A 21,627-nucleotide genomic window follows, 5' to 3' on the forward strand; every position below is an offset into this window, starting at 1 on the left:
CCTTCCACGTGCCCTTCTCTTCGGTGCTGTCCCTTCCCTTCCCCCACCCTGTGTCCCAGCCAAAGGGGATTCTTTTGACATGGAAAGCCTTCCCACCTCCATGCCTTGTTTGTGTGGTTATTTCCACCTGAAAAGCCCTTTTCCCATCTCCACCTTCAAAACCTTATCCATGGACCTAGTGAGCTCCAGGCTCTGAGCAGAGCCCCAGAGCTTCTCGATGAAAATGACCCATGTGCTTCCTGCCCTCATGGGGCTTACGGGGGAGTCAGTGAGACACACAGTAGACAAACAGAAGCAATGCGTCCTCGAGGACTGGCTCGGGTACGCCCTCCTCCGTGGAGCCTGCCTAGGCCCCCCGAGCTCTCTCTGTGCTCTCACAGCCCCAGTGCCTCCACCACAGTGTGGGCCTCATCCGGCCGTGGGGACAGTGTGGCGTGCTGGGAAAAGCAGGTATTGGAGTCAGGCTGATTCGGGTATCAGTCCTGGCACTGTCACTTGGTAGATGTGCCATCTTGGATCTCACAGGATTGTTGAAGGGCTGCCTGAGATCCTGTAAGATGAGGATGCTAATAACCTACCTCAAGGGGGTCATGAAGGGTGAAGGGATAATGTACACAAGGGCTTAGAACCGTGCCAGGCACACAGTGAGCGTGCAGAAAATTTTAGCAACTACCATTTATACTTCTGCCAATGCTACTACTTCTAGCTGTTCGGCTTTGGGCAAGTTGCTTAAATTCTCTGAGCCTATTTACCTCAAAAACTTGTCAAAAAGATTAAATAAAATAACGTATATAAAGCAGCCAGCTCACTGGCCAAAAGTGGGTGCTCTGCAAACCCCAGTTTCCTTCCTTTCCACGTATCTTCTGGTGTCATTCGAGGTGGGTGCCTGGAGTTGTTGGGACAGGGACGTGTAGCAGGTGTCAGCAAGAACTTCTCTGGAAACAACCCAAGTGTCCATCAACAGATGGTTAGATAAACACAATGTGGTATATTCATACGATGGAATAGTATTCAGCCTCAAAATGCAATGCAACTCTGATACATGCTACAACATGAATGATTCTTGAAAACATTATGCTAAGTATGTTAGTTTGCTGGGTCTACCATAACAAAATACCACACACTCAGTGCTTTAAACAACAGAAATTAATTTTCTCACAATTCTGGAGGCTGGAGGTCCAAGATCAAGGTGCTGGCAGGTTTGCTTTCCTCTTAGGTCTCTCTCCTTGGCTTGTAGATGGCCACCTCCTCCTTGTGTCCTCACAGGGTCCTCCCTTTGTGCATGTACCCCAAGTGACTCTCTGTGGGTCCTGATCTCTTTTTGTAAGGACACCAGTCATATTGGATTAGGGCCCACCTTAATGGCCTCATTTTAACTTAGTTATCTCTTTATAGGCCAAGAGTGGGTGCTCTGCAAACCCCAGTTTCCTTCCTTTCCATGTACTTCTGGTGTCATTCGAGGTGGGTGCCTGTAGTTGTTGGGACAGGGATGTGTAGCAGGTGTCAGCAAGAACTTCTCTGGAAACAACCCAAGTGTTGTATTCAGTCGTATTCTGAGGTATTGGGGGTTAGGACTTCAACACAAGAATTTTGGGGTATACAATTCAGCTCATAACATTTAGCGAAAAAAGCCAGAGGCAAAAAGGCAAATATTGTATGATTCCTCTTGTATGAGATACCTAGAATAGGCATATTCATAGAGACAGAAAGTAGATTAGAGGTTATTAGGTGGAGATTGGGGAATTATTGTTTAATGGGTGTCGGGTTTCTGTTTGGGATAATGAAAATGTTCTGGAAATGGATAGTGGAGATGATTATACAGTATTGTTAGAGTACTCAGTGCCACTGAGTTACACTTAGAAATGGTTAAAATGGTAAATTTTTATGTTATGTGCCTTTTATTTTTATGTGCATTAAAAAAAAGGGACTAGCAAGACATAGGGGGAAAAAACCCTTTTCTGCTCAGGATTATATGAAATGCTCGATTCAGAGGCTCAAGTGGTTCTAGTTTTGGCTGAGACCAAGGCTGTCCTCCAGCCCTGGGGGCCAGGCGGATGTGGGTGTGGGAAGCCTCTCTGGAGGGCTGGGATTTCATGTCACCAATCCTGAGACTTGAGGATGGGAGTGTCACCCAGTTGGGGACCAGGTCCTGCCGCTCGTCAGGTAGTGAGGTGATGGGGGCAGTGGGAGGCGGGTTGGGTTTTCACCTACAGCTCTCCCCTTGCCAGCTGATTGACCCTGGATAAGTGTTATGATCTCTTCGAGCCTCCATTTCTTCATCTGTAAAATAGGAGCAATATTACTGACTCTGCAGTATTGGAGGGTCTCAGAGACATAGGCATATGGTAGGATTAACTCCCCTGCTCATAGTAGGTGCTTAACAAATGGCAGTGATTTTACCACTGGTGGTGACAGGTGCTTCCTTTCCTCAGACCTTGAGTGTCTTTCACCTTTCCACAAATCTTTTGTGTGTACCTACTGTGTGCTGGGACCAGCATGATGAACAAGACATGCTCCCTGCCCTCATGGCATTTGATTTCTAGAGGGGGAAACAGATTATAGACAAGAAAATAAACACATCTATTATTACAAATTGTAATTAGGTCTGTGAAGGAAGACATAGGAGTTCAGGAGAGAGAATACCTCTGTGTAATCTGTGTGTGTGTGTGTGTGTGTGTGTGTGTAACTTAAGGGAGTCAGAGAGGGCCTCTCTCTGGGGTGGTGGCATTTAAGCCAAAGCCAGAAGGAGAGGAAGGACCCAGCTATGCAGACAGCTGGGCTAAGAACATCCGGGCAGAGGGAACAGTATAAACAGAGCCCCTGAGGAAGAACAGAGCCAGGTGTGTCCCAGGGACTGAGAGGAGCCTACCCCTTGCGTGTGGCTTTGGGTCCTGGACAAGGGGGATGGGCACAGAATGATGGTGGGGAGAAGGGCAGGGGCCAGGTTGTGCAGAGAGCTCTTTGCTTGGGCTGCCTGCTGACTGGTGCTTTAGACCCTCCTGTCCTGGGGGAGTCTCCGAGCCTGTGCCCTGTTGTTGGCACTGTGCCTGGGGACCTTTGAAATTCAGAAAATATTAGTAGTGTGGGGCTGATGAATGCCAGGCATTGGCCTCGATCAGGCCTGGTAACACTCACATCCCGGCATCCCCGGCTCTCTAATTGCGGAGCCGCACTGTTCTGCTGCAGTGGCCTTGGGCAAGTTGTTACCCTTTCTGTGCCTTCGTTTCTTCATCTGTGAAATGGAGATAATAACCCAAATGTATAACCCATACATTTAAAAAATATATATTTATTTATTTGGCTGCGCCAGGTCTTAGTTGCAGCACGTGGGATCTTCGTTGCCGCATGCGGGATCTTTTAGTTGCGGCGTGCGGACTCTTAGTTGCAGCATGTGGGATCTAGTTCCCTCACCAGGGATCGAACCCGGGCCCCCTGCATTGGGAGTGTGGAGTCTTAACCACTGGACCACCAGGGAAGTCCCAACCTGTACATTTTCTATTAGGATCAAATGAGTCCTGGGAAAGGGCTTAGGACACTAACAGACACATAGGCACATCCCATAAGCTTCCTGTTACCACTCTCGTTGTGTATGGCTCTGTGGAAATTCGTGTTTACAGGAGAGTCGACACAGCAGAGAGGGCAGGAGCATGTCTCTGTCTGGAGCCAGACTGCTGGGTTTGCGTCCTGCCTTCTCTGCTGGACAGTTGATTAATCTCTGTGCCTTGGTCTCCTCATCCACAAAACTGATGCTCAGGGTGGTTGTGAGAATGGAGTGAGTTAATTTACGCAAAGTACAAAGCGCAGGGCCTGGCGTGTAGCAAGTGCGACGGAAGTATTTGCTGCTGCTGCTACTTTTATTGTCGTTATAGTTTTCAGAATGGAAAGGCTGAGCCTCAGGCCCACCAGCACCCACTGTGTGCAGATGCGTAGTGGAGGGAGACCTGGGGAGGAGGCTTACCTGAGGCCGACTTCCTGGGCCCAAGCCCTGAAATCCTATGCTGCCAGCCCTGGGGAGGCAAATGGTGGGCATCCCAGCGTCTGCCCCCTCTGCAGAGGGAGGCTTCCTAGCTGGGGTCCCCAGGGGCCAGTGGGAGTGGTCACTGCTGGCCACAGGGCACGGGCCAGAGTGGCAGGGGGCCCTGGCTCTGCCTGGCACATTCCAGGCTCCTGAGAGGGTGGCCAGGGGCCAGGGTGCCGGAGGGAAGGAGAGAGCCTTTTAAGGAAACATTTCTCTGCTTAAAAAAAAAAAAATAGAGAGAGAGACAAGAAACACTGAAACACACAACAAAGTTAGTGGGCTGGCTGGCCGGCTGGCCTGGAATGCACAGCTGTGGGCGGTGGGCGGAGGAGGCCACTGGGGGGCAGCAGGCCACGAGGGGGCACCCAGGCATCAGGCCCTTGGACTGGCGGTCCTCAGCTGCCCCTCAGATCTCAGTCCTTGGCGGGGGACAGGGAAGGGACCTGGGGTCAGGTCCCATTTTTTCCACTGCCTTGCTGTGGTGCTGGGGGAGCAGCTCTCCCTCTTGTCTCAGAGGACACCTGTCCATCCTGCCCTTGCCTCAAAATGTGTCCGTAATGCCCTCTCTCACTTCCCCAAGCCCCAGTCCCGAATGGAGACTAGACACCCACTCTCGTGGATTGCAGGTGGAGACGGTGGCGGTGGACGTGGCTGGCCCGTGGCTGGCCTGTGGCTGGCCCGTGGCTGGGAGGCCGTGGCAGTAGCCGGCAGCATGCCCTCCTCTTGCAGCTGATCCCACATTTAGGTTCCCAGCCTCATCCCGGCTCTAGCTCCAAGGAAAGGAGCAGATCAGGGCGTGCTGCTCTGTGGATTTACCTGCTCCCACCCCGGCTTGAGGGCCCATGGGTGATAGGAGGAGTGGGGACAGGAGACGCTGGGAGCCTGGCCCCATGAGGTTGAAACCTACAAGCCTCAGAGTGGGATTTGGGGCTGGAGGCAGGAGGAGACAGGCAGGAGGCCACTGCTGGATGCGGGACTCCTGCCCTCAAGGTGCCTAGGGGATAGCATTGTCCCCGTGGCTGAGACCTTGTCGGGTGGGCAGGGTGCCCTGAAGGCTGCAGCCACCTCCGGACTTTCCTGCCCTTCTGGCCTGTTCTTCTGGCATCCTCCACCCCACCCTTGGCCACTGATCAGCTGTGTGACCTTGGACAAGTTGTTTAACTTCTCTGTGCCCCCTGCACCTCAAACGGAGGTATAATAGTACCTACCATATTGGGTTGTTGAAAGGATTACGTGAGTTAACATGGGTAAGGCATTGATAATAATACCTGTGCACATTCAATATGCATTATATGTGTTAGATATTGTTCCTTCCTTTTTATTTATTTATTTTTTTTGGCTTCATATGTGATTCTCCCAAGTCCTAGAGTAATGCTGAGTACAGGGTGATAGGTACTGAGGTTCAGCTCAGGCTTCTTTGCTGGAGAATGAGGCGGGCAGGGAGCCTGCAGTGCGGCCGGGTCAAGAACCCAGGGGTGCTAACTCCCAGCCTCTCCACCCCTTCCAGAGCCCGGGACACACCGTCCCATAGGTATGGTTCCCTCCTAGGCGGGTATGTCAAGCCGGGAGATCCCTGGGGCTGGTCAGATGCTAGAACAGGGTCAGGTGAAGGAAGGGCCCAGCTGAGGGTGAGGCTTCTATGAACATCCAGCTGTAGCCCGGGCTGTCGGCTGGGGCGGGGGCCTGGGTTGCCCACTGTTTGAGGAGGCAGTCCCCCACTCTTTGGCGATCCACGGCTTACGTCCAGACACCCTCATGCCCGGAGCGGGGGGTTGGGGGGGGAGAGCTTCCCCCGCCGTCCCCTCTGTGGGCCCCCTGCCTGGTGTTTGGGTCAGGAATTGGAGCCAAGGTTGAGGTATGAGCTCCAAGAAAAACGTGTCCCAGCTAGAATAAAGGAACACATTGAGTCTCTGATAAAGGCCCCTGCTAATTGTCAGGGTAGTGGTTTGGCTGCCCGGCCCCTGGGGAGGGAGTGTTATCTCAGGGTAGGGAGCAGTCCAGCCCCCTCCCTGCCCTCTCCCTCTGTCTTGAGGCCACATGGCCACCCCCGTCCCCCATTAGAGAAGAAGACGAGGATGATGACAGTCTTAGCTCACCCCCGGAGGGTGCTTGCACTCTTCAAGGCCTTCCACCTCTATTAGTGATGTGGCCGCCTTCGGAAGAGTCGACAGGCCCTTCCCCAGCCTGTTTCCCTGCACGATCTGGGAAACTTTGCCAGCTGTCTGCAGCTGTGACCTTTGGGTGAGGTACCTTGGCATTTGGGAGAATGGAGGAGGTGACTCTTCCTTTTCTAGAGGTCTTAAACACGGTTTTTGAAAAAATTAAAACAAATCTTACCATATTGTAGAAAATTTAGAACATAGAGCAAAGAAAAAAAAAATCTTTATTCTTATTACCTTAACCCTGGTGCTTTGACCTCCAGTTTTGCCGCATATTTTTTTACGGGGTTTAAAATATGTGACTTCCATTTCACTTTTGCCTTCTGCTGCTCCCCCCACCCCCTGAGTGTTATCGCCTAAGCAGCTTTCCGTGTTGCTACACAGTCTCCCCGCTGGAGAGTGTCAGTGTTTGTGAACTGAAGGAAGGGGTGTCCAGCACGGGGTGGCGGGGAGCGGAATGATCTCAGGAGGCCCTGGTTTTCTCTGGGGATGAAAGATGCTAACCTTGCCCTTTCTCTGTTCCTCCCACAGGTGGCTGCCCCCTGCGTTCCGCCATCCAGCCATGAACTGGTGGTGAGTGAAAGCCCATGCCCTGTCCTGCCAGCCCTGCCTCCCCTCTTTCCTCAGCTCCCGCTGCAGCTTGCTTGAGACCCAAGCATGCTGGTAGCCCCCATGGGTGCTGGGCCATTAGGTAATGACGAGGAAGGGGCCATGTCCCGAGGCCGAAGCTGGACTGGGAGGAAATGAGTCATGAGGTCCTTTCATGACTTCATGAGATGCGGGGCCTCCTATTTCAATCTTGAGACTTAAGTCCTTGGAAAAACCCATAAAAGGACATCTCGCCTGTCTCTAGGCCTGGCCAGGTGCCTGTTGTCCTGGGGCTTACAGAACCAGGGAATGGCATCTCCTTCCACCCGCCTGGTCCCTGGTCAGGTACCCTTTGGCTGGAGGCAGGGGGAAGGATGGCATGACCCACAAGAGTCCAGACACCTGGGCAGTTGCTCACGTTCAGGTGGCCTGTTCCACCTCCAGTCTCCTTCGCTGACTCTGCTTTTCTGCCTTCTCTCCGCGTCCCCCGCTCCTCCCTCTCTCCCCCAATCAGGTTTCCAGAAAAGCATGGATGGGGCAGGACTCCTGTGAGTTGTGGGCTGTGGAGAGAGGCCTGCTCCAGACTGATCCCAGCTGGGCTGATTTGGAATTTTTCCCTCCCTGCCGTCTCTCTGCCTTCTTTCCCTTCAGAGGTCCCTCTTGCTCCCCAGCCCAGCGCAGGAGGCAGGCGGGGCCCTGGAGCCTGGAGAGGGAGGCGCCTGCCTGCGTGCAGGTGCCTGTGTGTGCGTTTGCGCGTGGGGTGTGTCACGGAGGGCCCCTGTGGGCACCATCTGACTGGCTGGTGTGGAGGTGCCTATGGCGACACTGATGTGGGTGGGAGTCTGGGGGAGGCGGCAAGGGTGCCAGGAGGTATCTGCACACCCGTGCGGTGACTTGCTCAGCTTAGATACTGGAATCTCACTCAGGTCTCCTGGCCTTTTCTCCTCTAACACCCGTTTGCCGTATGACAATGTGCCAGTCCCTGCCCTCTTTCTGGGCCTCAGTTTCCCTCTCCATCAAAGAGAGGGATTGCACTGGATGCTCCAAAGGCTTTCTCCGTGCTGATACATATTCCTCCCCCCCCGCCCCATTCAGGGTCATCGGTGGAATGAAATAAAGTATGCAAAAAAAAAGTATGCCAAAGTGCTTCTGACTCTTAGCTGTCTTTGGACCCAGAGCAGTGTCCCTGCTCTCTGCCCTCCCGGCCCAGGCTCTGCTTAGCTCTTTCCCTTCCTTGCATCGACCCCTCTTTCCTAATCTCACTGGGCTCAAACCCTTCTGGGCCTCGGCACTGCGTGGCTGTGCGGCTCCAGATGTGGAGTATTATTTGCGCAGAGCTCAGTTGAAGGTCATCTGACAACAGCAGGGGGTGGGAGTGGGGTGCTGTGGGGATGAGGCCAGAGCGCAGGCCTGGTTTGGAACTGCCAGGGAGAAATCCCTCTGGGACTGTGGAGGGACACCGTGGAGGGCGGGTGGGGAGGGGTGAGCCTACGTCTCATCATTTCAGCCCAACTTCCACTTTGCTGCTGAGAACAGAACGTCCTTGGCTGGTCTAGTATGGCTGGGGGTCTCTGGGGTTTAGGGCTCTCCAGGCAGAAGCCAGACGCCTGACCTCTGGGAGTCTTGTGAGCTTTGTTTACGCGAGGAAGGGTCAGGGGTTGGAACAGAAGGGAATAGGTTGGCATTCTGGCTGGAGGGATTGCAGTCAGATACCAGGAGGGACTCCTGCCTGAGGCAGGTTGTGGAAGCTTCCCATCTCTGTGATGTGCCCCATCTGGGCAGGGGGGGCTCTGATCTTCGTGGAGGTTGGATCAGCCATCTGGTGGTGGAGTGCTTGTGACACCAGAGGTTTCCCCATCTGAGTCAGGACCTGCCCCCTCCCCCCTCCCCCAGCAGTGGTCAAAGAGCAAGGGAGTTCCACTGCCTCCCTCTGGATCCCGGCTCCCCAGGCCCTGGGTCTTTGGCCGTGGACACATTGCTTAACCTCTCTGGACCTCAGTTTCCCCTCTGCGGGTTGGGACTTAGTAATAGTACCTACCTTATAAGGCTGTGAGGAAAATGAAAGGAGCAGATTAACTCACTGAATTAATCTGTATTCAGAATCCTCCAGTGGCTGCCCACCACTTGGAGTAAAGGCCCAGGTTCTTCCATGAGTCTACACAACCCTGCACAATAGACAGATTTCCTCTCTAACCTCGTCTTCAGAAACTCCCTCGTTCACTCACTCTGCTGCAACTACCTGGCCTTCTTGCTGGTCCTTGAACATACCAGGAAGATGCTGCCTCAGGGCCTTTGCACTTGCAAAGCTTTTCCTGCAGATACTTGCCAGGCTCTTTCCCTCCTTGAGGTCTTTACTCAAGTGTCAGATTTCCCTTCCCCCAGCAACCCTCTCTCCCTTCCCTGCTTTCTTTGCCCCTCAGCATGTGTCACCATCTTACTTGCTTATCTTGTTTAAAAGACTCTCCCCCATGTTTAGCATGTGAACTCTATGATGACAAGGGATTTCTGTCCTTTGTGTTCATTGCTGTATCCCCACTGTCTGGCACACAGTAGGTGCTCAATGCACGTTTACTGAGTGGCTGGAAGAAAGGCATTCAGCCAGATGCCTGGCACAGATTAGGTGCTCAATAAATAGGACAGCTGTCCTCTATCCCTTACTGGTGGGCTGTGGGGACCTATTAGAGGGGCCAGCCTCTAGCTGGAAACTCTGCTGCTGTCCCCGGGGAGGGAAAGTGGCCCAGGGGAAGCCGGGAGAAAGTTTGGCTTCCCCCAGAGAGCACTCAGCACCTGTTTCCTCACGGCAGGCAGGCAGGCAGGCAGGCGAGTGCTTTGAGCAGGTTCACAAGAGGGAGGAAAGGGCGGGTTTTATTTTTCCTTCCTTTTCCCTTTGCTGCCTGCCTTCAGCCTCTGTAGGGCTGGTCTCTGGCCTCCCCGCCCCTTCCCTCTTGCCTCACACTGTGTGTCTGTGTGTTTGTCAAGTTTTCTCCATGCCCCCAGCTCTCCCTCTGGCCTTCTCACCCATCTTACTTCAGTCCTACCCCCCTGGGATTGGGACCACTCATCCCTGGGCCCAGGATTTCTGCCAGCCTCTGTGCCCTGCCAGCCAAACACATTTTCCAGCCTGTGCCAGGCCAGCCAGGGCAGAGTGGCTTAATCTTCAACCCATGTTTTCGTCTTACTCAACAGATGTTGCCTAAGGCCTTGGGTAGAAGGCTTCTAGGGTCACCTCCCTCCTGTGGGGTCCACCGGCGGGGGCAGGATGGAGAGGGGTGAGGGTGTGTTTGCCGTGGGCGCTCCTGATCCTTGGAAAGTGCTGAAGCAGGTTTTCTCAACTTCTGAAAAATAAGAGTCAAAAGGAATTTCCCAAGGGTGATGGCCAAGTGGAGTGGCCACCCAGGTGGGCCAGATATGAGCCCTTCTGCACGTACGGCCTGGCACCCAGGAGACCTGGGCGGGGGGAGAGCCGTGTGGGCACTGCTTCTCCTCCGCAGGCCAGCCCCGTGGCAGATGCTTGAAATGTCCTGTGGAACGAAACCCATTGAGTCGCAGGTGGGGTGGAGAGTCTGCGGTGGGGGAGGTGGATGGGGAATGGGAATGCCAGGTTGGTTTCACCTATAATAGTAATCAGAGCAATAGCGAAAAGTTAACCCTTGTATGGAACTTTCTTTGCAGACCTTTGTTGTGAAAGTTGTACAAAAATAAACTCATTTATCCTTCACAGTGATGGCAGTGAGGGAGGTGCAGTGATTATCCCAATGTCTCAGATGAGGAACACACTTGAGGCCTAAGGCCACAGAGCTATTTGAACGGGGCACTGGGATTTCGACTCAGTATGGTCCACACTCGTAACCATAATAATGACAAACATGACTGGCTTGCACAGCAGCTGCGGTTTTCAGAACCCTTACCCTGACACCGGGCCACCCCGAGCCCACAGTGACTTGTGTGAAGGTCTGGACAGGTGTGAGCCCTTCCTGGGGAGAAGAGCAAAGTGGGGCTCAGAAAGGCCAGGTGACTGATTCATAGTCATGCAGCGGTGGCAAGGGCTGGGGTCAGGACTGGGGTTATGGATTCCTGGGCCTGCTTTTTCCCCGATACCCTCAGTACTTGCTGCTGATGTAAATAACTGGTATTGCCAAGTGGGCTTCTCCTGGGTTTCTTCTTCTAAACAGTGCCAGCCATGAGCTGGCTTCTCCATTTGCCAGCAGGCCTGGGATTTAGGGGCAGGTCTATCCATCCATCTATCTGCCATCCATCCAGCATCATCTCCTGAACGCCTGCCTTGTGCCAGGACTGTTCTCATGCTGGGGCTGCAAGGTTCTTTTCTGCTGAGTACCAGGGCTTCTGGAAGGCAGGTGGAGATGCAGTAGGCACGGAGCCATAGGAGTGAGAGGACTGGAGTCCATCTAGTCAAATCCTGCTCTTTCCCAGGGGAGGAAACTGAGGCCCTGGGATTTTTTTTTTTGCTCTAATTCATTTCAAAAATTATGGTAAAATACACATAACATAAAAATTACCATCTTAACCATTTTTGAGTGCACAGTCAGTGGATTAAATACATCCATTTCATTGCACAACAATCACCACCATCCACCTCCAGAAGGCTTTTTATCTTGTAAAACAAAAAACTCTGCACCCATTAAATAATAACTCCCCAGTCCCTGCCAACCACCATTCTACTTTCTGTCTCTCTGAATTTGACTACTCAAGTACCTCATGTAAGTGGATTCATACAATATTTGTCCTTTTGTGACTGTCCTATTACACCTAGCATAATGTCCTCAAGGTTCATCCATGCTGTAGCATGTGTCAGAATGTCCTTCCTTTTTTTTTTTTTATTAATTTATTTATTTATTTTTGGCTGTGTTGGGTCTTCGTTTCTGTGCGAGGGGTTTCTCTAGTTGCGGTGAGCCGGGGCCACTCTTCATCGCGGTGCACGGGCCTCTCACTGTCGCGGCCTCTCTTGTTGCGGAGCACAACCTCCAGACGCGCAGGTTCAGTAGTTGTGGCTCACGGGCCTAGTTGCTCCGCGGCATGTGGGATCCTCCCAGACCAGGGCTCGAACCCGTGTCCCCTGCATTGGCAGGCAGATTCTCAACCACTGCGCCACCAGGGAAGCCCTGTCCTTCCTTTTTAAGGCCGAATAATATTCCAATGTGTGTCTGTACCACATTTTACTGATTCATTCATCTGTCGATGGACACCTGGGTTATTTCCATGTTTTAGTTACTGTGAATGATGCTGCCATGAGCATGGGTGTGTAAATATCTCTTTGAGTCCCTGCTTTCAGTTACTTTGGGTGTATACTCAAAAGTTGAATTGCTGGATTATATAGTAATTCTGTTTTTGATTTTTTTGGAGGAACCACCATACTGTTTCCCACAGCGGCTATACCATCTTATATTGCCACCAGTAGCGCACAGAAGTTCTAATTTCTCCACATCTTTGCCAAAACTCTCTTCTTTTCTCTTGTCTTGTCTTCACTCCTCTCCTTTTCTCTCTTTCTTTCTTTTATTTATTTATTTATTTTTTTGGATAGTAGCCATCCTAATGGTTGTGAGGTGGTGGTCCTGAGATTTTCAAATGACTTTCTCAAGGTGCCCCTGGGGCGAGGAGGCATCACGCTGCCTCATGGAAGAAGAGAAGGGACCAGAGAAGCACGTGGAGCCCCGCAGCCTGGCGCTGCCATCTTGCTCTCCGTCAGGGAGAGTGGCCAAAAGTTGCTTTAGTTCATTCGAACTCCCAGCCCTGATGCATTTCATCCGAGGGCACTGAGGGGGCCATGGGTGTCCATCTTTGGGAGATTCTGGAAAATGGAACAATGCCAGGAGAAATGAGCCCGAGAGAGTCTTGATTCCAAGAGTGATGAGGGAGGTTGGAAATCCAGTTTGTGCACTACCTAGACTGCTTAGTCTGGAGAGGGAGAATACGGGCAGGTGCAGAATGGGAGAGCGAACGTCTTGAAGGACAAGCTGGCTTCCTTTCTGTTGCTCTCCAAAGTAGAACCTCGTAGATGGAGGGTCTCATAAAGAGGGGGAGACTTGGGTGTAAAGAAGAGCTTTCTAACACCTAAAAAGGCCCATTGAGGCTGTCTTAGGGAGTTGCTGTCACTGGAACACATACTCACTGACGCCTGTTAGGGTGCAGATGGGAGTTTCCCTCCCTGGGGGGGAGCTTAGGTAGAAGTCCTCAGGGCCCACTGAGGTCCCGCCCTTAAGCTGGGCTGTGAAGGGACATGGTCTCCAGAGGTCAAGGCACTTATGAATGTGCTTACCACCTCCCCTTTGACCCCCACTGGGAGAGGCCCCAGTTGGGTGAAGGGCCCTGCCCTCCAGGGACCCTGTTCAGTGTGGGAGAGGGAGAGAGAACTCTACGGTGGAAATGAATTAGTGCCCTCCTCGGGGGTTCTGACTGGAGGTGGCTTTGGGGCCCAGGGGGGGCTGCAGTCCATCTGTGCTGCGCTGGTTGAGGAAGTCTGCCTGCTGTTCCAAGTCCAGGTTAAGATTTGAGCAAATGGAAGAGAGGAGGGAAGGAGAGAGTGCCTTCCAGAAGGTGGCAGGGCTGGAACAGAGAAGGGGTAGGGCCTTGGTGCAAATGACCAAGCCTGATGGAGGCCGGAGCAAATCCAGTGTCCTCGCTGGGGGGATGAGGGGCCAGGCAATCTTGTCTCACCTTGGTGGGCCTGGCTGGGGTGCCTGTGGGAAGAGCCTGGGTGTGGGAATGGAGGCGAGAGTAGTGTGGCATGGTGGTGGGGAGTGATGAGATGGGAGCAGAGTCTGCAGATAGGGGAGGGGGGAAGGCAGTGGAGTCTACCCGAGGAAGAGGCGGCCAGATAAGGGAGGAATCCAGAAACCAGGTTGGGGAACTTGAACTTGATGAGCCAAGCACTAAGGGCCATTGTGGGTCCTTGAGTGGGGAAGTGACCCAAAGCACGCTTTGAGAGTGGGAGTCTGTTGCCAGCGGTGGGGTGTGGCTCGGTGGAGAGGGGGCTGCCAGGAAGAGGGCTGGGTAGACCAGACGCGAGGCTGGGGCAGGTGCTCGGCATGGGGCGGAGGATTTGTGCAAGGGCGGTCAGAGGCGCGTGGAGGAAGGGCCTGGGGAGGCACAGAGAGCCCCCGGCTGAGAGGGAGGAGAACAGCATCCTGGGGAGGAGAGCGTGGCAGGAGGGTGTGAGAAATATTCCAGCAGGACGGGGTGGGGCGGGGGAGTCCGCAGTTGCCTAGCCTCAGCAACCTGGAGTCGGGTGCTGGGTCCCTCGGGGTGAATTGTGGGGGGCCCTGAGGACAGGAGTGGGCTTGCCCAGTCCCCTCCCTGGGGGTGCAGGGAAATCAGGCGTCATGTTCCATTTAATCACATCCAGCCTGTTCTTTTACTCTGGTGGCCTCGGCCTGCCTGGGAGAGGATGTGGCCCCAGGAGCGACTTCCCCCAAACACTCACGGGACCTGGGCTGCCGGCGCCCTCTGTCCAGCCCCTTGCGCTCCGTGTTGAAGCTCTCCCTTCCGGGGATGCTGGGAAATAACACGGGGCGAGGGGCTGACCTGTGCTCACGTGGAGCTTGCCAGCCTCCCCGGAAACTCAGTTTTTCCTCATTCAGAGTGCTTCCCTGCTGCCGCTGCTGTGTGTTTTTGTTGTTACCAGGGTGCTGGTCCCCCGACTGGCTGTGGGGTCTGCTATGTGCCCTCCCAGCCACACCCCCTCTAAGTGCCCCGTTAATGGTGCTTCCCTGCCCTTCCCTTTGGCTTTCTGTTCCCTCTCTTCATCTGCTTAGGGTTCTATTTTGAGAACGAGTGAGCCTAGAATATCGTGCTCTGGGTCCTGGGGCTGAGGACATCCCAGCCCGCCCCCCACTCCTTTGCCAGCTCCCTTCCTCTCCTGACAGGCAGGCAGCGCTGGCCCTGACCTCCCAGTCCGTCTGTCCAGTGGCAGTAGATGTGATGTCATGGGGTCTTTTTTGTCCTGAAAAACTGCCCGGATTCCAGGCCTCCCAGGGGGCAAGAGTGGAGAGAGCTGGAGGGGTGGAAGGGGGGAGGGTGTGAGGAATTTCTGGACGGAATGTTCCTCTGGAGGCTGAGTCCGCGTTCTGCGCCGGCCCCCCTCCCCCCAGTCCAGGGCTCGGGCACCTCCCCCCACCCGCTATGGCCCTCTGCCTTTTCCTTCCTCCAAAACAGCAGCCCACAGATACATTTTTTTCCCAGCTCACCCTCCCTGCAGGCCACCGAAATGTCCTACTGCGTGAACCTCCAGGCAGTCATCCCAGCCACCGCAGCCTCTGCAGACCGGCCCCTCCTCAGGCCCACACCGTTGGGGGTGGGTAAACGCATGGAGAGGGCATGCATGTCTTTTTTTGGAAAAAAAAAAACCCAAAAACTTGAGGAAAGGATGTGCAGCTTCCCTTATCCACACTGTGGTTCACAGCCCCTCACATTCAGGAAGTTCTCTCTGATGTCTGGTCCCAGTCTCCCCTATTGCAGCCCATTTCCTCCTCTTCCTCTGGAAGTGCATTGAAGAAGCCTTTTCCTCCTGAGGACCTGAGACAATTAGTCTTTAAGCCGCAGAAAGCTTGTTCCCAACAGGAGGGCAGTTGATTAGGAATAAGAGGAACTGAATGAAGATTATGACTAGGGAGAAGAGACAGAGCATGAGGGGGACGTAAGGAGCGGCATTCAAATACCAGCTGTCCTTATCTACAGGCTGTGTGACCTTGGCCAGGTTATTTAATCTCTCGGGCCCTCAGTTTCCTCACCTGTAAAATGGGATAATGCTTGCCTTGTGAGCATTGGTTATGAGGAATGATGATCGTGAAAGCAAAGAGCCCAATGTTAAGCCCAAGGCATCAATAGTACCTGCTGAGTTAATTGTTGTTACTGCAGTAACGTTATGAAAATGCACCTCCAGACCAGGGCCAGGAAGAGGTAAGGCAAGTGAGGCACCTGGGGTGCAAAATTGGAGAAGGTATTGCTCTCAGGGTTGTGCATCCTGAGACTAAATGCCTCCTTAAATTTTCTGCCCTAAGGGCCTCACTCTAGTCCTTCCCTTGCTCCAGACTCCCGGGTTTGAGGCCCCAGAACAGAGTGATCCACAGATAGCAAGACTTGGCCGTCAGGTGGCACCAGGTCTAAACTCTGCCACCTGCTCCTGAGCTGGGTTCGAGTTGTCCTGCTTGGGAGCAAGAAGCATTCTGGAAGACCCCTGGTGGGGCAGTGATTTGGCTACCCTCAGCTTTGGAAAGCCTGGGTTCGTCTTGGGATTGGGAAGGGGGAGGGGCCAGGTGGGGAGGTGCCATCCTTGTCGGGGTTCTGTCTGCTTCATCCTTCTACAGCTGAGTCTGAGGAAGAAGGAAGAGCAGAGTCCGCCAACCAAGAGCCAAGAGCTAACCCTACCTGCAGGCTGGCTGGGGATTGGGGTGAGGGGCAGTGGGTGAGCTCAGTGATGGGCTTTATAAAACCTGGGTGCCCACCCGAGTCCTGCCATGCACCTCACTGTGAGAAGCTGGGCGAGTTATACCCGCACCTCTCTGTACCTCAGTTTCCCCATCTGTGAAATGGGGAGGGAGGAGATGGTGTCTGAGGAGTGGTGTGCAAAGATGGTGTGTGTGTGTATGTTTCCGTGCTAACAGTAGGGTGACAGCCGAGGCTTAGTGGGTCTCTGCCAGCCACTGGAACTCTGGGGCTGTGGCCTCGGGAGACCACAGCCCTGATGGCCTGGGAGCTTTCCCTAGTATACCCAAGCTTCCCTGCAGGGCCTAGGGCAGGGGCAGCCTCAGGGGAGAACACCCACCCCCACCCCGCCCCGTGATGAGTTCCCTCGCCTTTTTCATTCCCAGTAGCCCCAGAGCTGGCAGTGCATGGAAAGCAGAGAAGCAGGACTTCAATCCCAGGAGGACTGGGGTGGAAGGGAGGGGTGGGGAGCGCAGCATGCCTGCTGGGCTGTGTTTGCAAACACTGCAGGAAAACACTGGGTGTTGGGGTTGGAAGGGGTTTTTGGAAATTTTTAGCTCCTCAGAAGGCCTCTCCACCAGTACGTTGAAGGCAGGCGTCTGATGGCTGGCCCTGTGGCTGGCCTCCAGCTGGTGTGGGGAAGGGGTGGGAGCAGAGAGGCTGGTGCTCAGATGATTGCTGGCAGGGAGAGAAGTTTCTCTTGCCCTGCTGAGGCCTGTGGTTTCTAATGTTGACTCCCTGGTCTGCACTGTGTCAGACCCAGGAGGGACGGGGCAGGAGGGTCAAGGTGGGGCAAGGTGGGGCAGGGTGGGCTGGGAGAGGGCCTGGCCTTGTACCTGTGCAGTCACAGCTGATAAATAACAGCTCACATTTACTGAGAGCTTCCTAAGTGCCAGGCCCCGTTCTAAGTGCTTTCTGTGCTTCATCTCATTTGCTTCTCACAAAAGAGGACCATGCCTTCCTGCTGAAGAGCAGCAAGGACAGAGTGACCTGCTTGAGGTCACAGAGTTAGTAGCAGAGAGAGTCAGGACGTGGCCCAGCTGTCTGCTGCCAATGCTGTCAGACTAGACCAGTGGTTTTCAAAGTGTCATCCCCAGACCTGGAAACCTGTTAGAAATGCACATTCTTGAGTCCCTCTCTAGGCTACTGGATCCGACCCTCGGGGGAGGGCCCAGCCACCCGTGTGTCCATCAGCAGCCCTCCAGGTGATTGGGAGGCACACTAAAGTTTGAGACCCCCGGCTCTCACTCTGCTCTGCCCCGTCGGGGTCTCTTGGGAGGCTGTCCCCAGAGCAGGACGCGGGGCTCTTCAGGGCCTCTAATGGGCCTGGGGCAGGTACTCTGTCTCCGGTTGCTCCATCCCACCCCAGTTCTGAACTTTCTGACCACCCCCCCCCCCCACCCCCCAGTCAGGGAGGCTGAGTATATAGACTGTGAAGAGTGAGGGCTTTGGAACTGGGAGGTCTGGGTTCAGAGTCAGTCCTGTTGTGTAGACTCTGCACGCAGAAGGTCCCTGTGATCTGCCCTCCAGGCCTTCTCCTCCCCACAGGAAGCCAGAGCAGCTCAGAGCGGGGGCAGTTGGCCCGTTCTGCCCAGCCCATGGTCTCCACGTGAGCATTACAGAGCCCTGGACCAGAAGAGATGGGTGGAGGCTCAGAGGGCTGGGGCAGGCTGGCACTGCTGCCGAGGACTCCCCGGGGTGGGGCCGGGTGGTGGTTGGAGGCTGAGGGGAGACCCTGGTCCTGATTGTCAGGCAGCTCCTAGAGCTCAGCCTGGGGAAGGGATCGCGGGGGATTTCCTGTGGGCTCATTTGCCTCCTGCCCGGTGGCCTATGGCTCAGGAATGGGGTTCTGGGGGCTGGCTAGGTGAGGATTAGGGCTGGGCTGGGTGGGGACAGAATGTGGCATCTTGACTCCCCCTGCAGAGCCATCCTCAGACTCCAGGTGGGCCCACCTAGGGGGCTGGGAGGTGCTGGCTGATACGACTCCCCAGCTCCTGCTCTGTTCCTGGACTCTGTCTTCCCTCAACCCTCCCAAGCTGCCTTGACCCTGAACCACACAGGGGGTTTCATCCACCTGGAAAGAAGTTTTGGCCTCAGTCTCTTGTCTCCCGGGCAGTAGGGGGAAAGTCTGGGCATTTTTAGAAAGAGCTCTACTGCCTTCAGCTCAGCCCACTTCCTTCCTCCATCCCTATCTTGGCCCAGTTCTCCTCCCAGATGCCAGAACATTTCAGAGGTCATTCTGTCCACTCCCATGTCTTCAGACATGAGCAGCTCACCCTCAGGCCCCGGGATGGGGTTGGGGCAGGTGTTTCCTCTTCAGAGACCCACTGTTTAAACCTGGTCCATAGTCATCTCAGCACAGGCTTGTTTCCATGACCTTGACATTCATGTCCATGTCCATCTGTGTGATTCAAGGGCCCCTCTAACCACATCACTGAGGTGGAAATGGAGCCCTGGAGACCGTGGTCAGGAGGTGGCCCTGGAATGGGAAGTTTCTCTCTCATTATGGGGGAGTCCGAGGAGCCCACGTTTCAGGATGCCTTTAGTAGGAAGTTGGTCTGCGCAAGGGAAGGATGGCACCAGGATGAGGGACAGGATCAGTCCACAGGTGTTTATTGACGGCTTGCTACACATACAGCACAGTCTCCGGCCCGAGGGCTAAGGCAACTCAGTTGCCTTAAAATGCTGCTTTGAATCTGTTTCGGAGGCAGGTGGGATAAGAATCACAAATAAAAATAAAACAAGAGTTGGGGAATTAGACGTATTCCCACAATGAGATTATTCACACGCTGAGGACCAGATAAGTAGCTCAGACAGTAAGGCTTACTGGAGTTCTGAGGTGGGAGAGAGAGACCCCTTTGCTGGGGTGTTCAGGGAGGGCTTCATGGAGGAGGAGAGCTAGTAAGAAAAGAGGAGAAGCTCCTCCGCAAACAAAAGCCCGGATGTGGGAATAGCAAGGGGTCTGGATGGAAGAGAGTCTTGGGGCAAGGAAATTGAGGTCTGCAAGGGGGCAGGGCCAAAGGTGGGGATGGCCCTTGAAAGCCCACTGAAGCATGAAGACTCTGGCAGGCCTGGTATCCGGGGCTGCTGTGGTTTCACACAGCATGAAGTGTAGAGACCCAAGATGGGGTTCCAACCCTTTTGTCCCCCTTAGTAGTCAACGGCTTTGATCCACTCATCTAATTTCTCTTTATTTGTAAAGTGGGGCTCACAGGTAGTAATAGTACTTACCTCGCTGGGTTCTTGTGAATAAATGAAGCGGCTGGTGTAGGCACACATGCCTGGCAGGTAGGAACAAGAGTCACTTACTCGCTCCTTGTTCCTTTTTGAGGGGTCGGTGACTGTCGGAGTTAGGGGCCTTAGTGAGGTTTGTCAAGCTGGATGGTTCTAGGACCAATAGGATTGTCTTTCATTTTCCAGACTCTGCCCCCCAAGCTTGGGGTCAGCACATTATGTCTGAGTCTTGGGTTGGCACCATCGGTGCTATCTCAGGAGGCCTACTGCCCATCACGGCCACCAGCCCCGGGGAGAGAGCCAACCTGGGGATGTTTGCCCTGAGGTCTCATGCTGTTTTCTCCCTCTGCCCACAGCCCGTCAACACTGAAACTGCTCCAAAGAATGTAGTGGACACGGTGAGTGACAGCAGGTAGGGCGGGGTGAGCGCCTGGGGAGGCCGGGAAAGCATAAGCAAGATGGGGGGGAAAGTGAACAGATGTGTTTGAGGACACCCTTCTGGAGTAGATTTGGGGAACTTGGGGGAAGGATGGAGACATGGGTGGCACTGAAAGCTGGATATCGGACCATCCGCTTGTGTATTCGGAAATGGATTGCTGGGGAGCTAGGCAGACGGGGAGGGAGAGGCCCGTGGTTAAATGTGGGCTTCTTTGTTAGATATGTAGAATGTGAGAAAGCCAGGCAGATCTTTCCAAACACGTCTTTCTGACTTAGCAGAGAGACAGACGATTTCCTCAAGGCTCCGTGGAGGAGGAAGGAAAGGAAGTGGGTGGGTCATGTGGTGGGGAAACCGAGGCTGGCAGCTGAGAGGCGTCTCCTGGCAATGGCCGGCACGGAGTGATGGGCTCAGAGATGGAGGACTTGGGTTCGCCTCCCAACTCCTCCAAGGTTCTCTTTGTGAGACTGTGGCAAGTCCTGAGCCTATCTGTGCCTCAGTTTTCTCATCTGCAGAAATGGGAATAATAATATCTCCCCCAGGAGAGACACAAATGGCAGGGTATGGTTGGCTTTGCGGGGCCGTTAGTGGACAAAGAAATGCTACACAAACAACCAAGCCCCCTCCCAGGCCCTTCTGCCAAGCCCTCACCCCCACCACTGCCACACCCAGCAGATGAAAGACCTGATACCTTTCGATGACTTTCCTCAACTCCCCTCTCTGATTGCCTTTTCTTTGTCTCCAGGGAGAAGGAGCCTTCCGGGGTGGAAACACACGGAAAAGCCTTGAGGAAGATGTAAGTATTCGGATGGGAAGGAGGAAGATGCGGCGAGTCCCTGGGACGCGGGGGACGGGGGGAGGCGGACAATGCCTAACTTCTGCTTGTTTGGTGGGCGTCCCTCGCAGCCTCCTCTGTAGAATTGCTCAGCTCAATTCCGGAGTGGGGAGAGGGGCTGGGAGGGTGAGCAGGCCCCACGACTTAGACACTGGGCCTTAGTCTTGGCTTCAGCCTCCAGCCCAGCTGGATCCAGAGTTGGTTTGCCCGTCACTGAGGCAGACCTTAGTGCTGCAGGGTGGGGAGGGAGGGGAGCAGAGGCTGCTGTGCGAGGCCTCGCTGGGTGGTGAGCAGTCACCAGGGCAACGACCAGGGGAATGAGCAACACTGCAGCAAGAGGGACTAGGGGCAGAGATGAAGAGGGACTCCTGGGCTCTTGGAGGGTCATCAGCCCCTGGGGAATCACAGGCTCTGCTTCTTCGGAGGGAGAAGCCTTTGAAAATGGGCTAAATGCCATTGATTCGGGAGGGAGCTGGAAGATGGGCTGGTTGGTCTCACGGGCTCCTCCTGCCCTGTGGTTTTGGTGGAGGGCGATGGGCAAATTCCTTAAGTGGAAGGACCCCAGGGAAGGAAAGAGGGGCTCTCCTGGGACCCTGCTTTGAGCCGAACTCGTGCCTGGGCTTGTCCTCACACCACCCCAGGGGCAGATGCCCGGCAACGTCGGACCTTTCTCTTTTTTCCCTGCCCTTCTCTGACAATTTGCCCCTCTGCTGGCCTCTCCATCCTCGCCTGCCCTGATCTGCAGAGGAACAGGGAGTGGTTTTGGCGGTTGGCACGGGGGAGCTGTTGATGGCATGAGGCCCTATCATCTGACAGCTGCCTGACCCATGGCGGGGAGGGCCTCGGAGGGAGGTGCTGGGCTTCTGCAGGCAGCACACTTCTGTGGTGAGCCCACCACCTCTGTCACATTGCCCTGGGC

The 21,627-nt window shown here is 54.4% G+C and overlaps 1 protein-coding gene across 5 annotated transcripts in view; it reads left to right on the top strand.

Moving 5' to 3' along the window:
* Window positions 1-21,627, top strand: part of TNS1 (tensin 1) — a 229,712-nt gene that overhangs the window by 107,625 nt on the left and 100,460 nt on the right. For all 5 annotated transcript variants that reach the window (XM_068544489.1, XM_068544485.1, XM_068544487.1 and 2 more), the window contains exons 4-6: window positions 6,709-6,750; window positions 19,794-19,835; window positions 20,619-20,669. Coding sequence is in view for 2 of the 5 variants with exons in the window: in XM_068544486.1 (XP_068400587.1) it covers window positions 6,709-6,750; window positions 19,794-19,835; window positions 20,619-20,669 (135 nt within the window). In the remaining 3 variants the exon portion in view is untranslated. The remainder of the gene's footprint in view (window positions 1-6,708; window positions 6,751-19,793; window positions 19,836-20,618; window positions 20,670-21,627) is intronic.

This window comes from Eschrichtius robustus, chromosome 5 (genome assembly GCF_028021215.1).
Source record: "Eschrichtius robustus isolate mEscRob2 chromosome 5, mEscRob2.pri, whole genome shotgun sequence".
NCBI classification, from domain to species: domain Eukaryota; kingdom Metazoa; phylum Chordata; class Mammalia; order Artiodactyla; family Eschrichtiidae; genus Eschrichtius; species Eschrichtius robustus.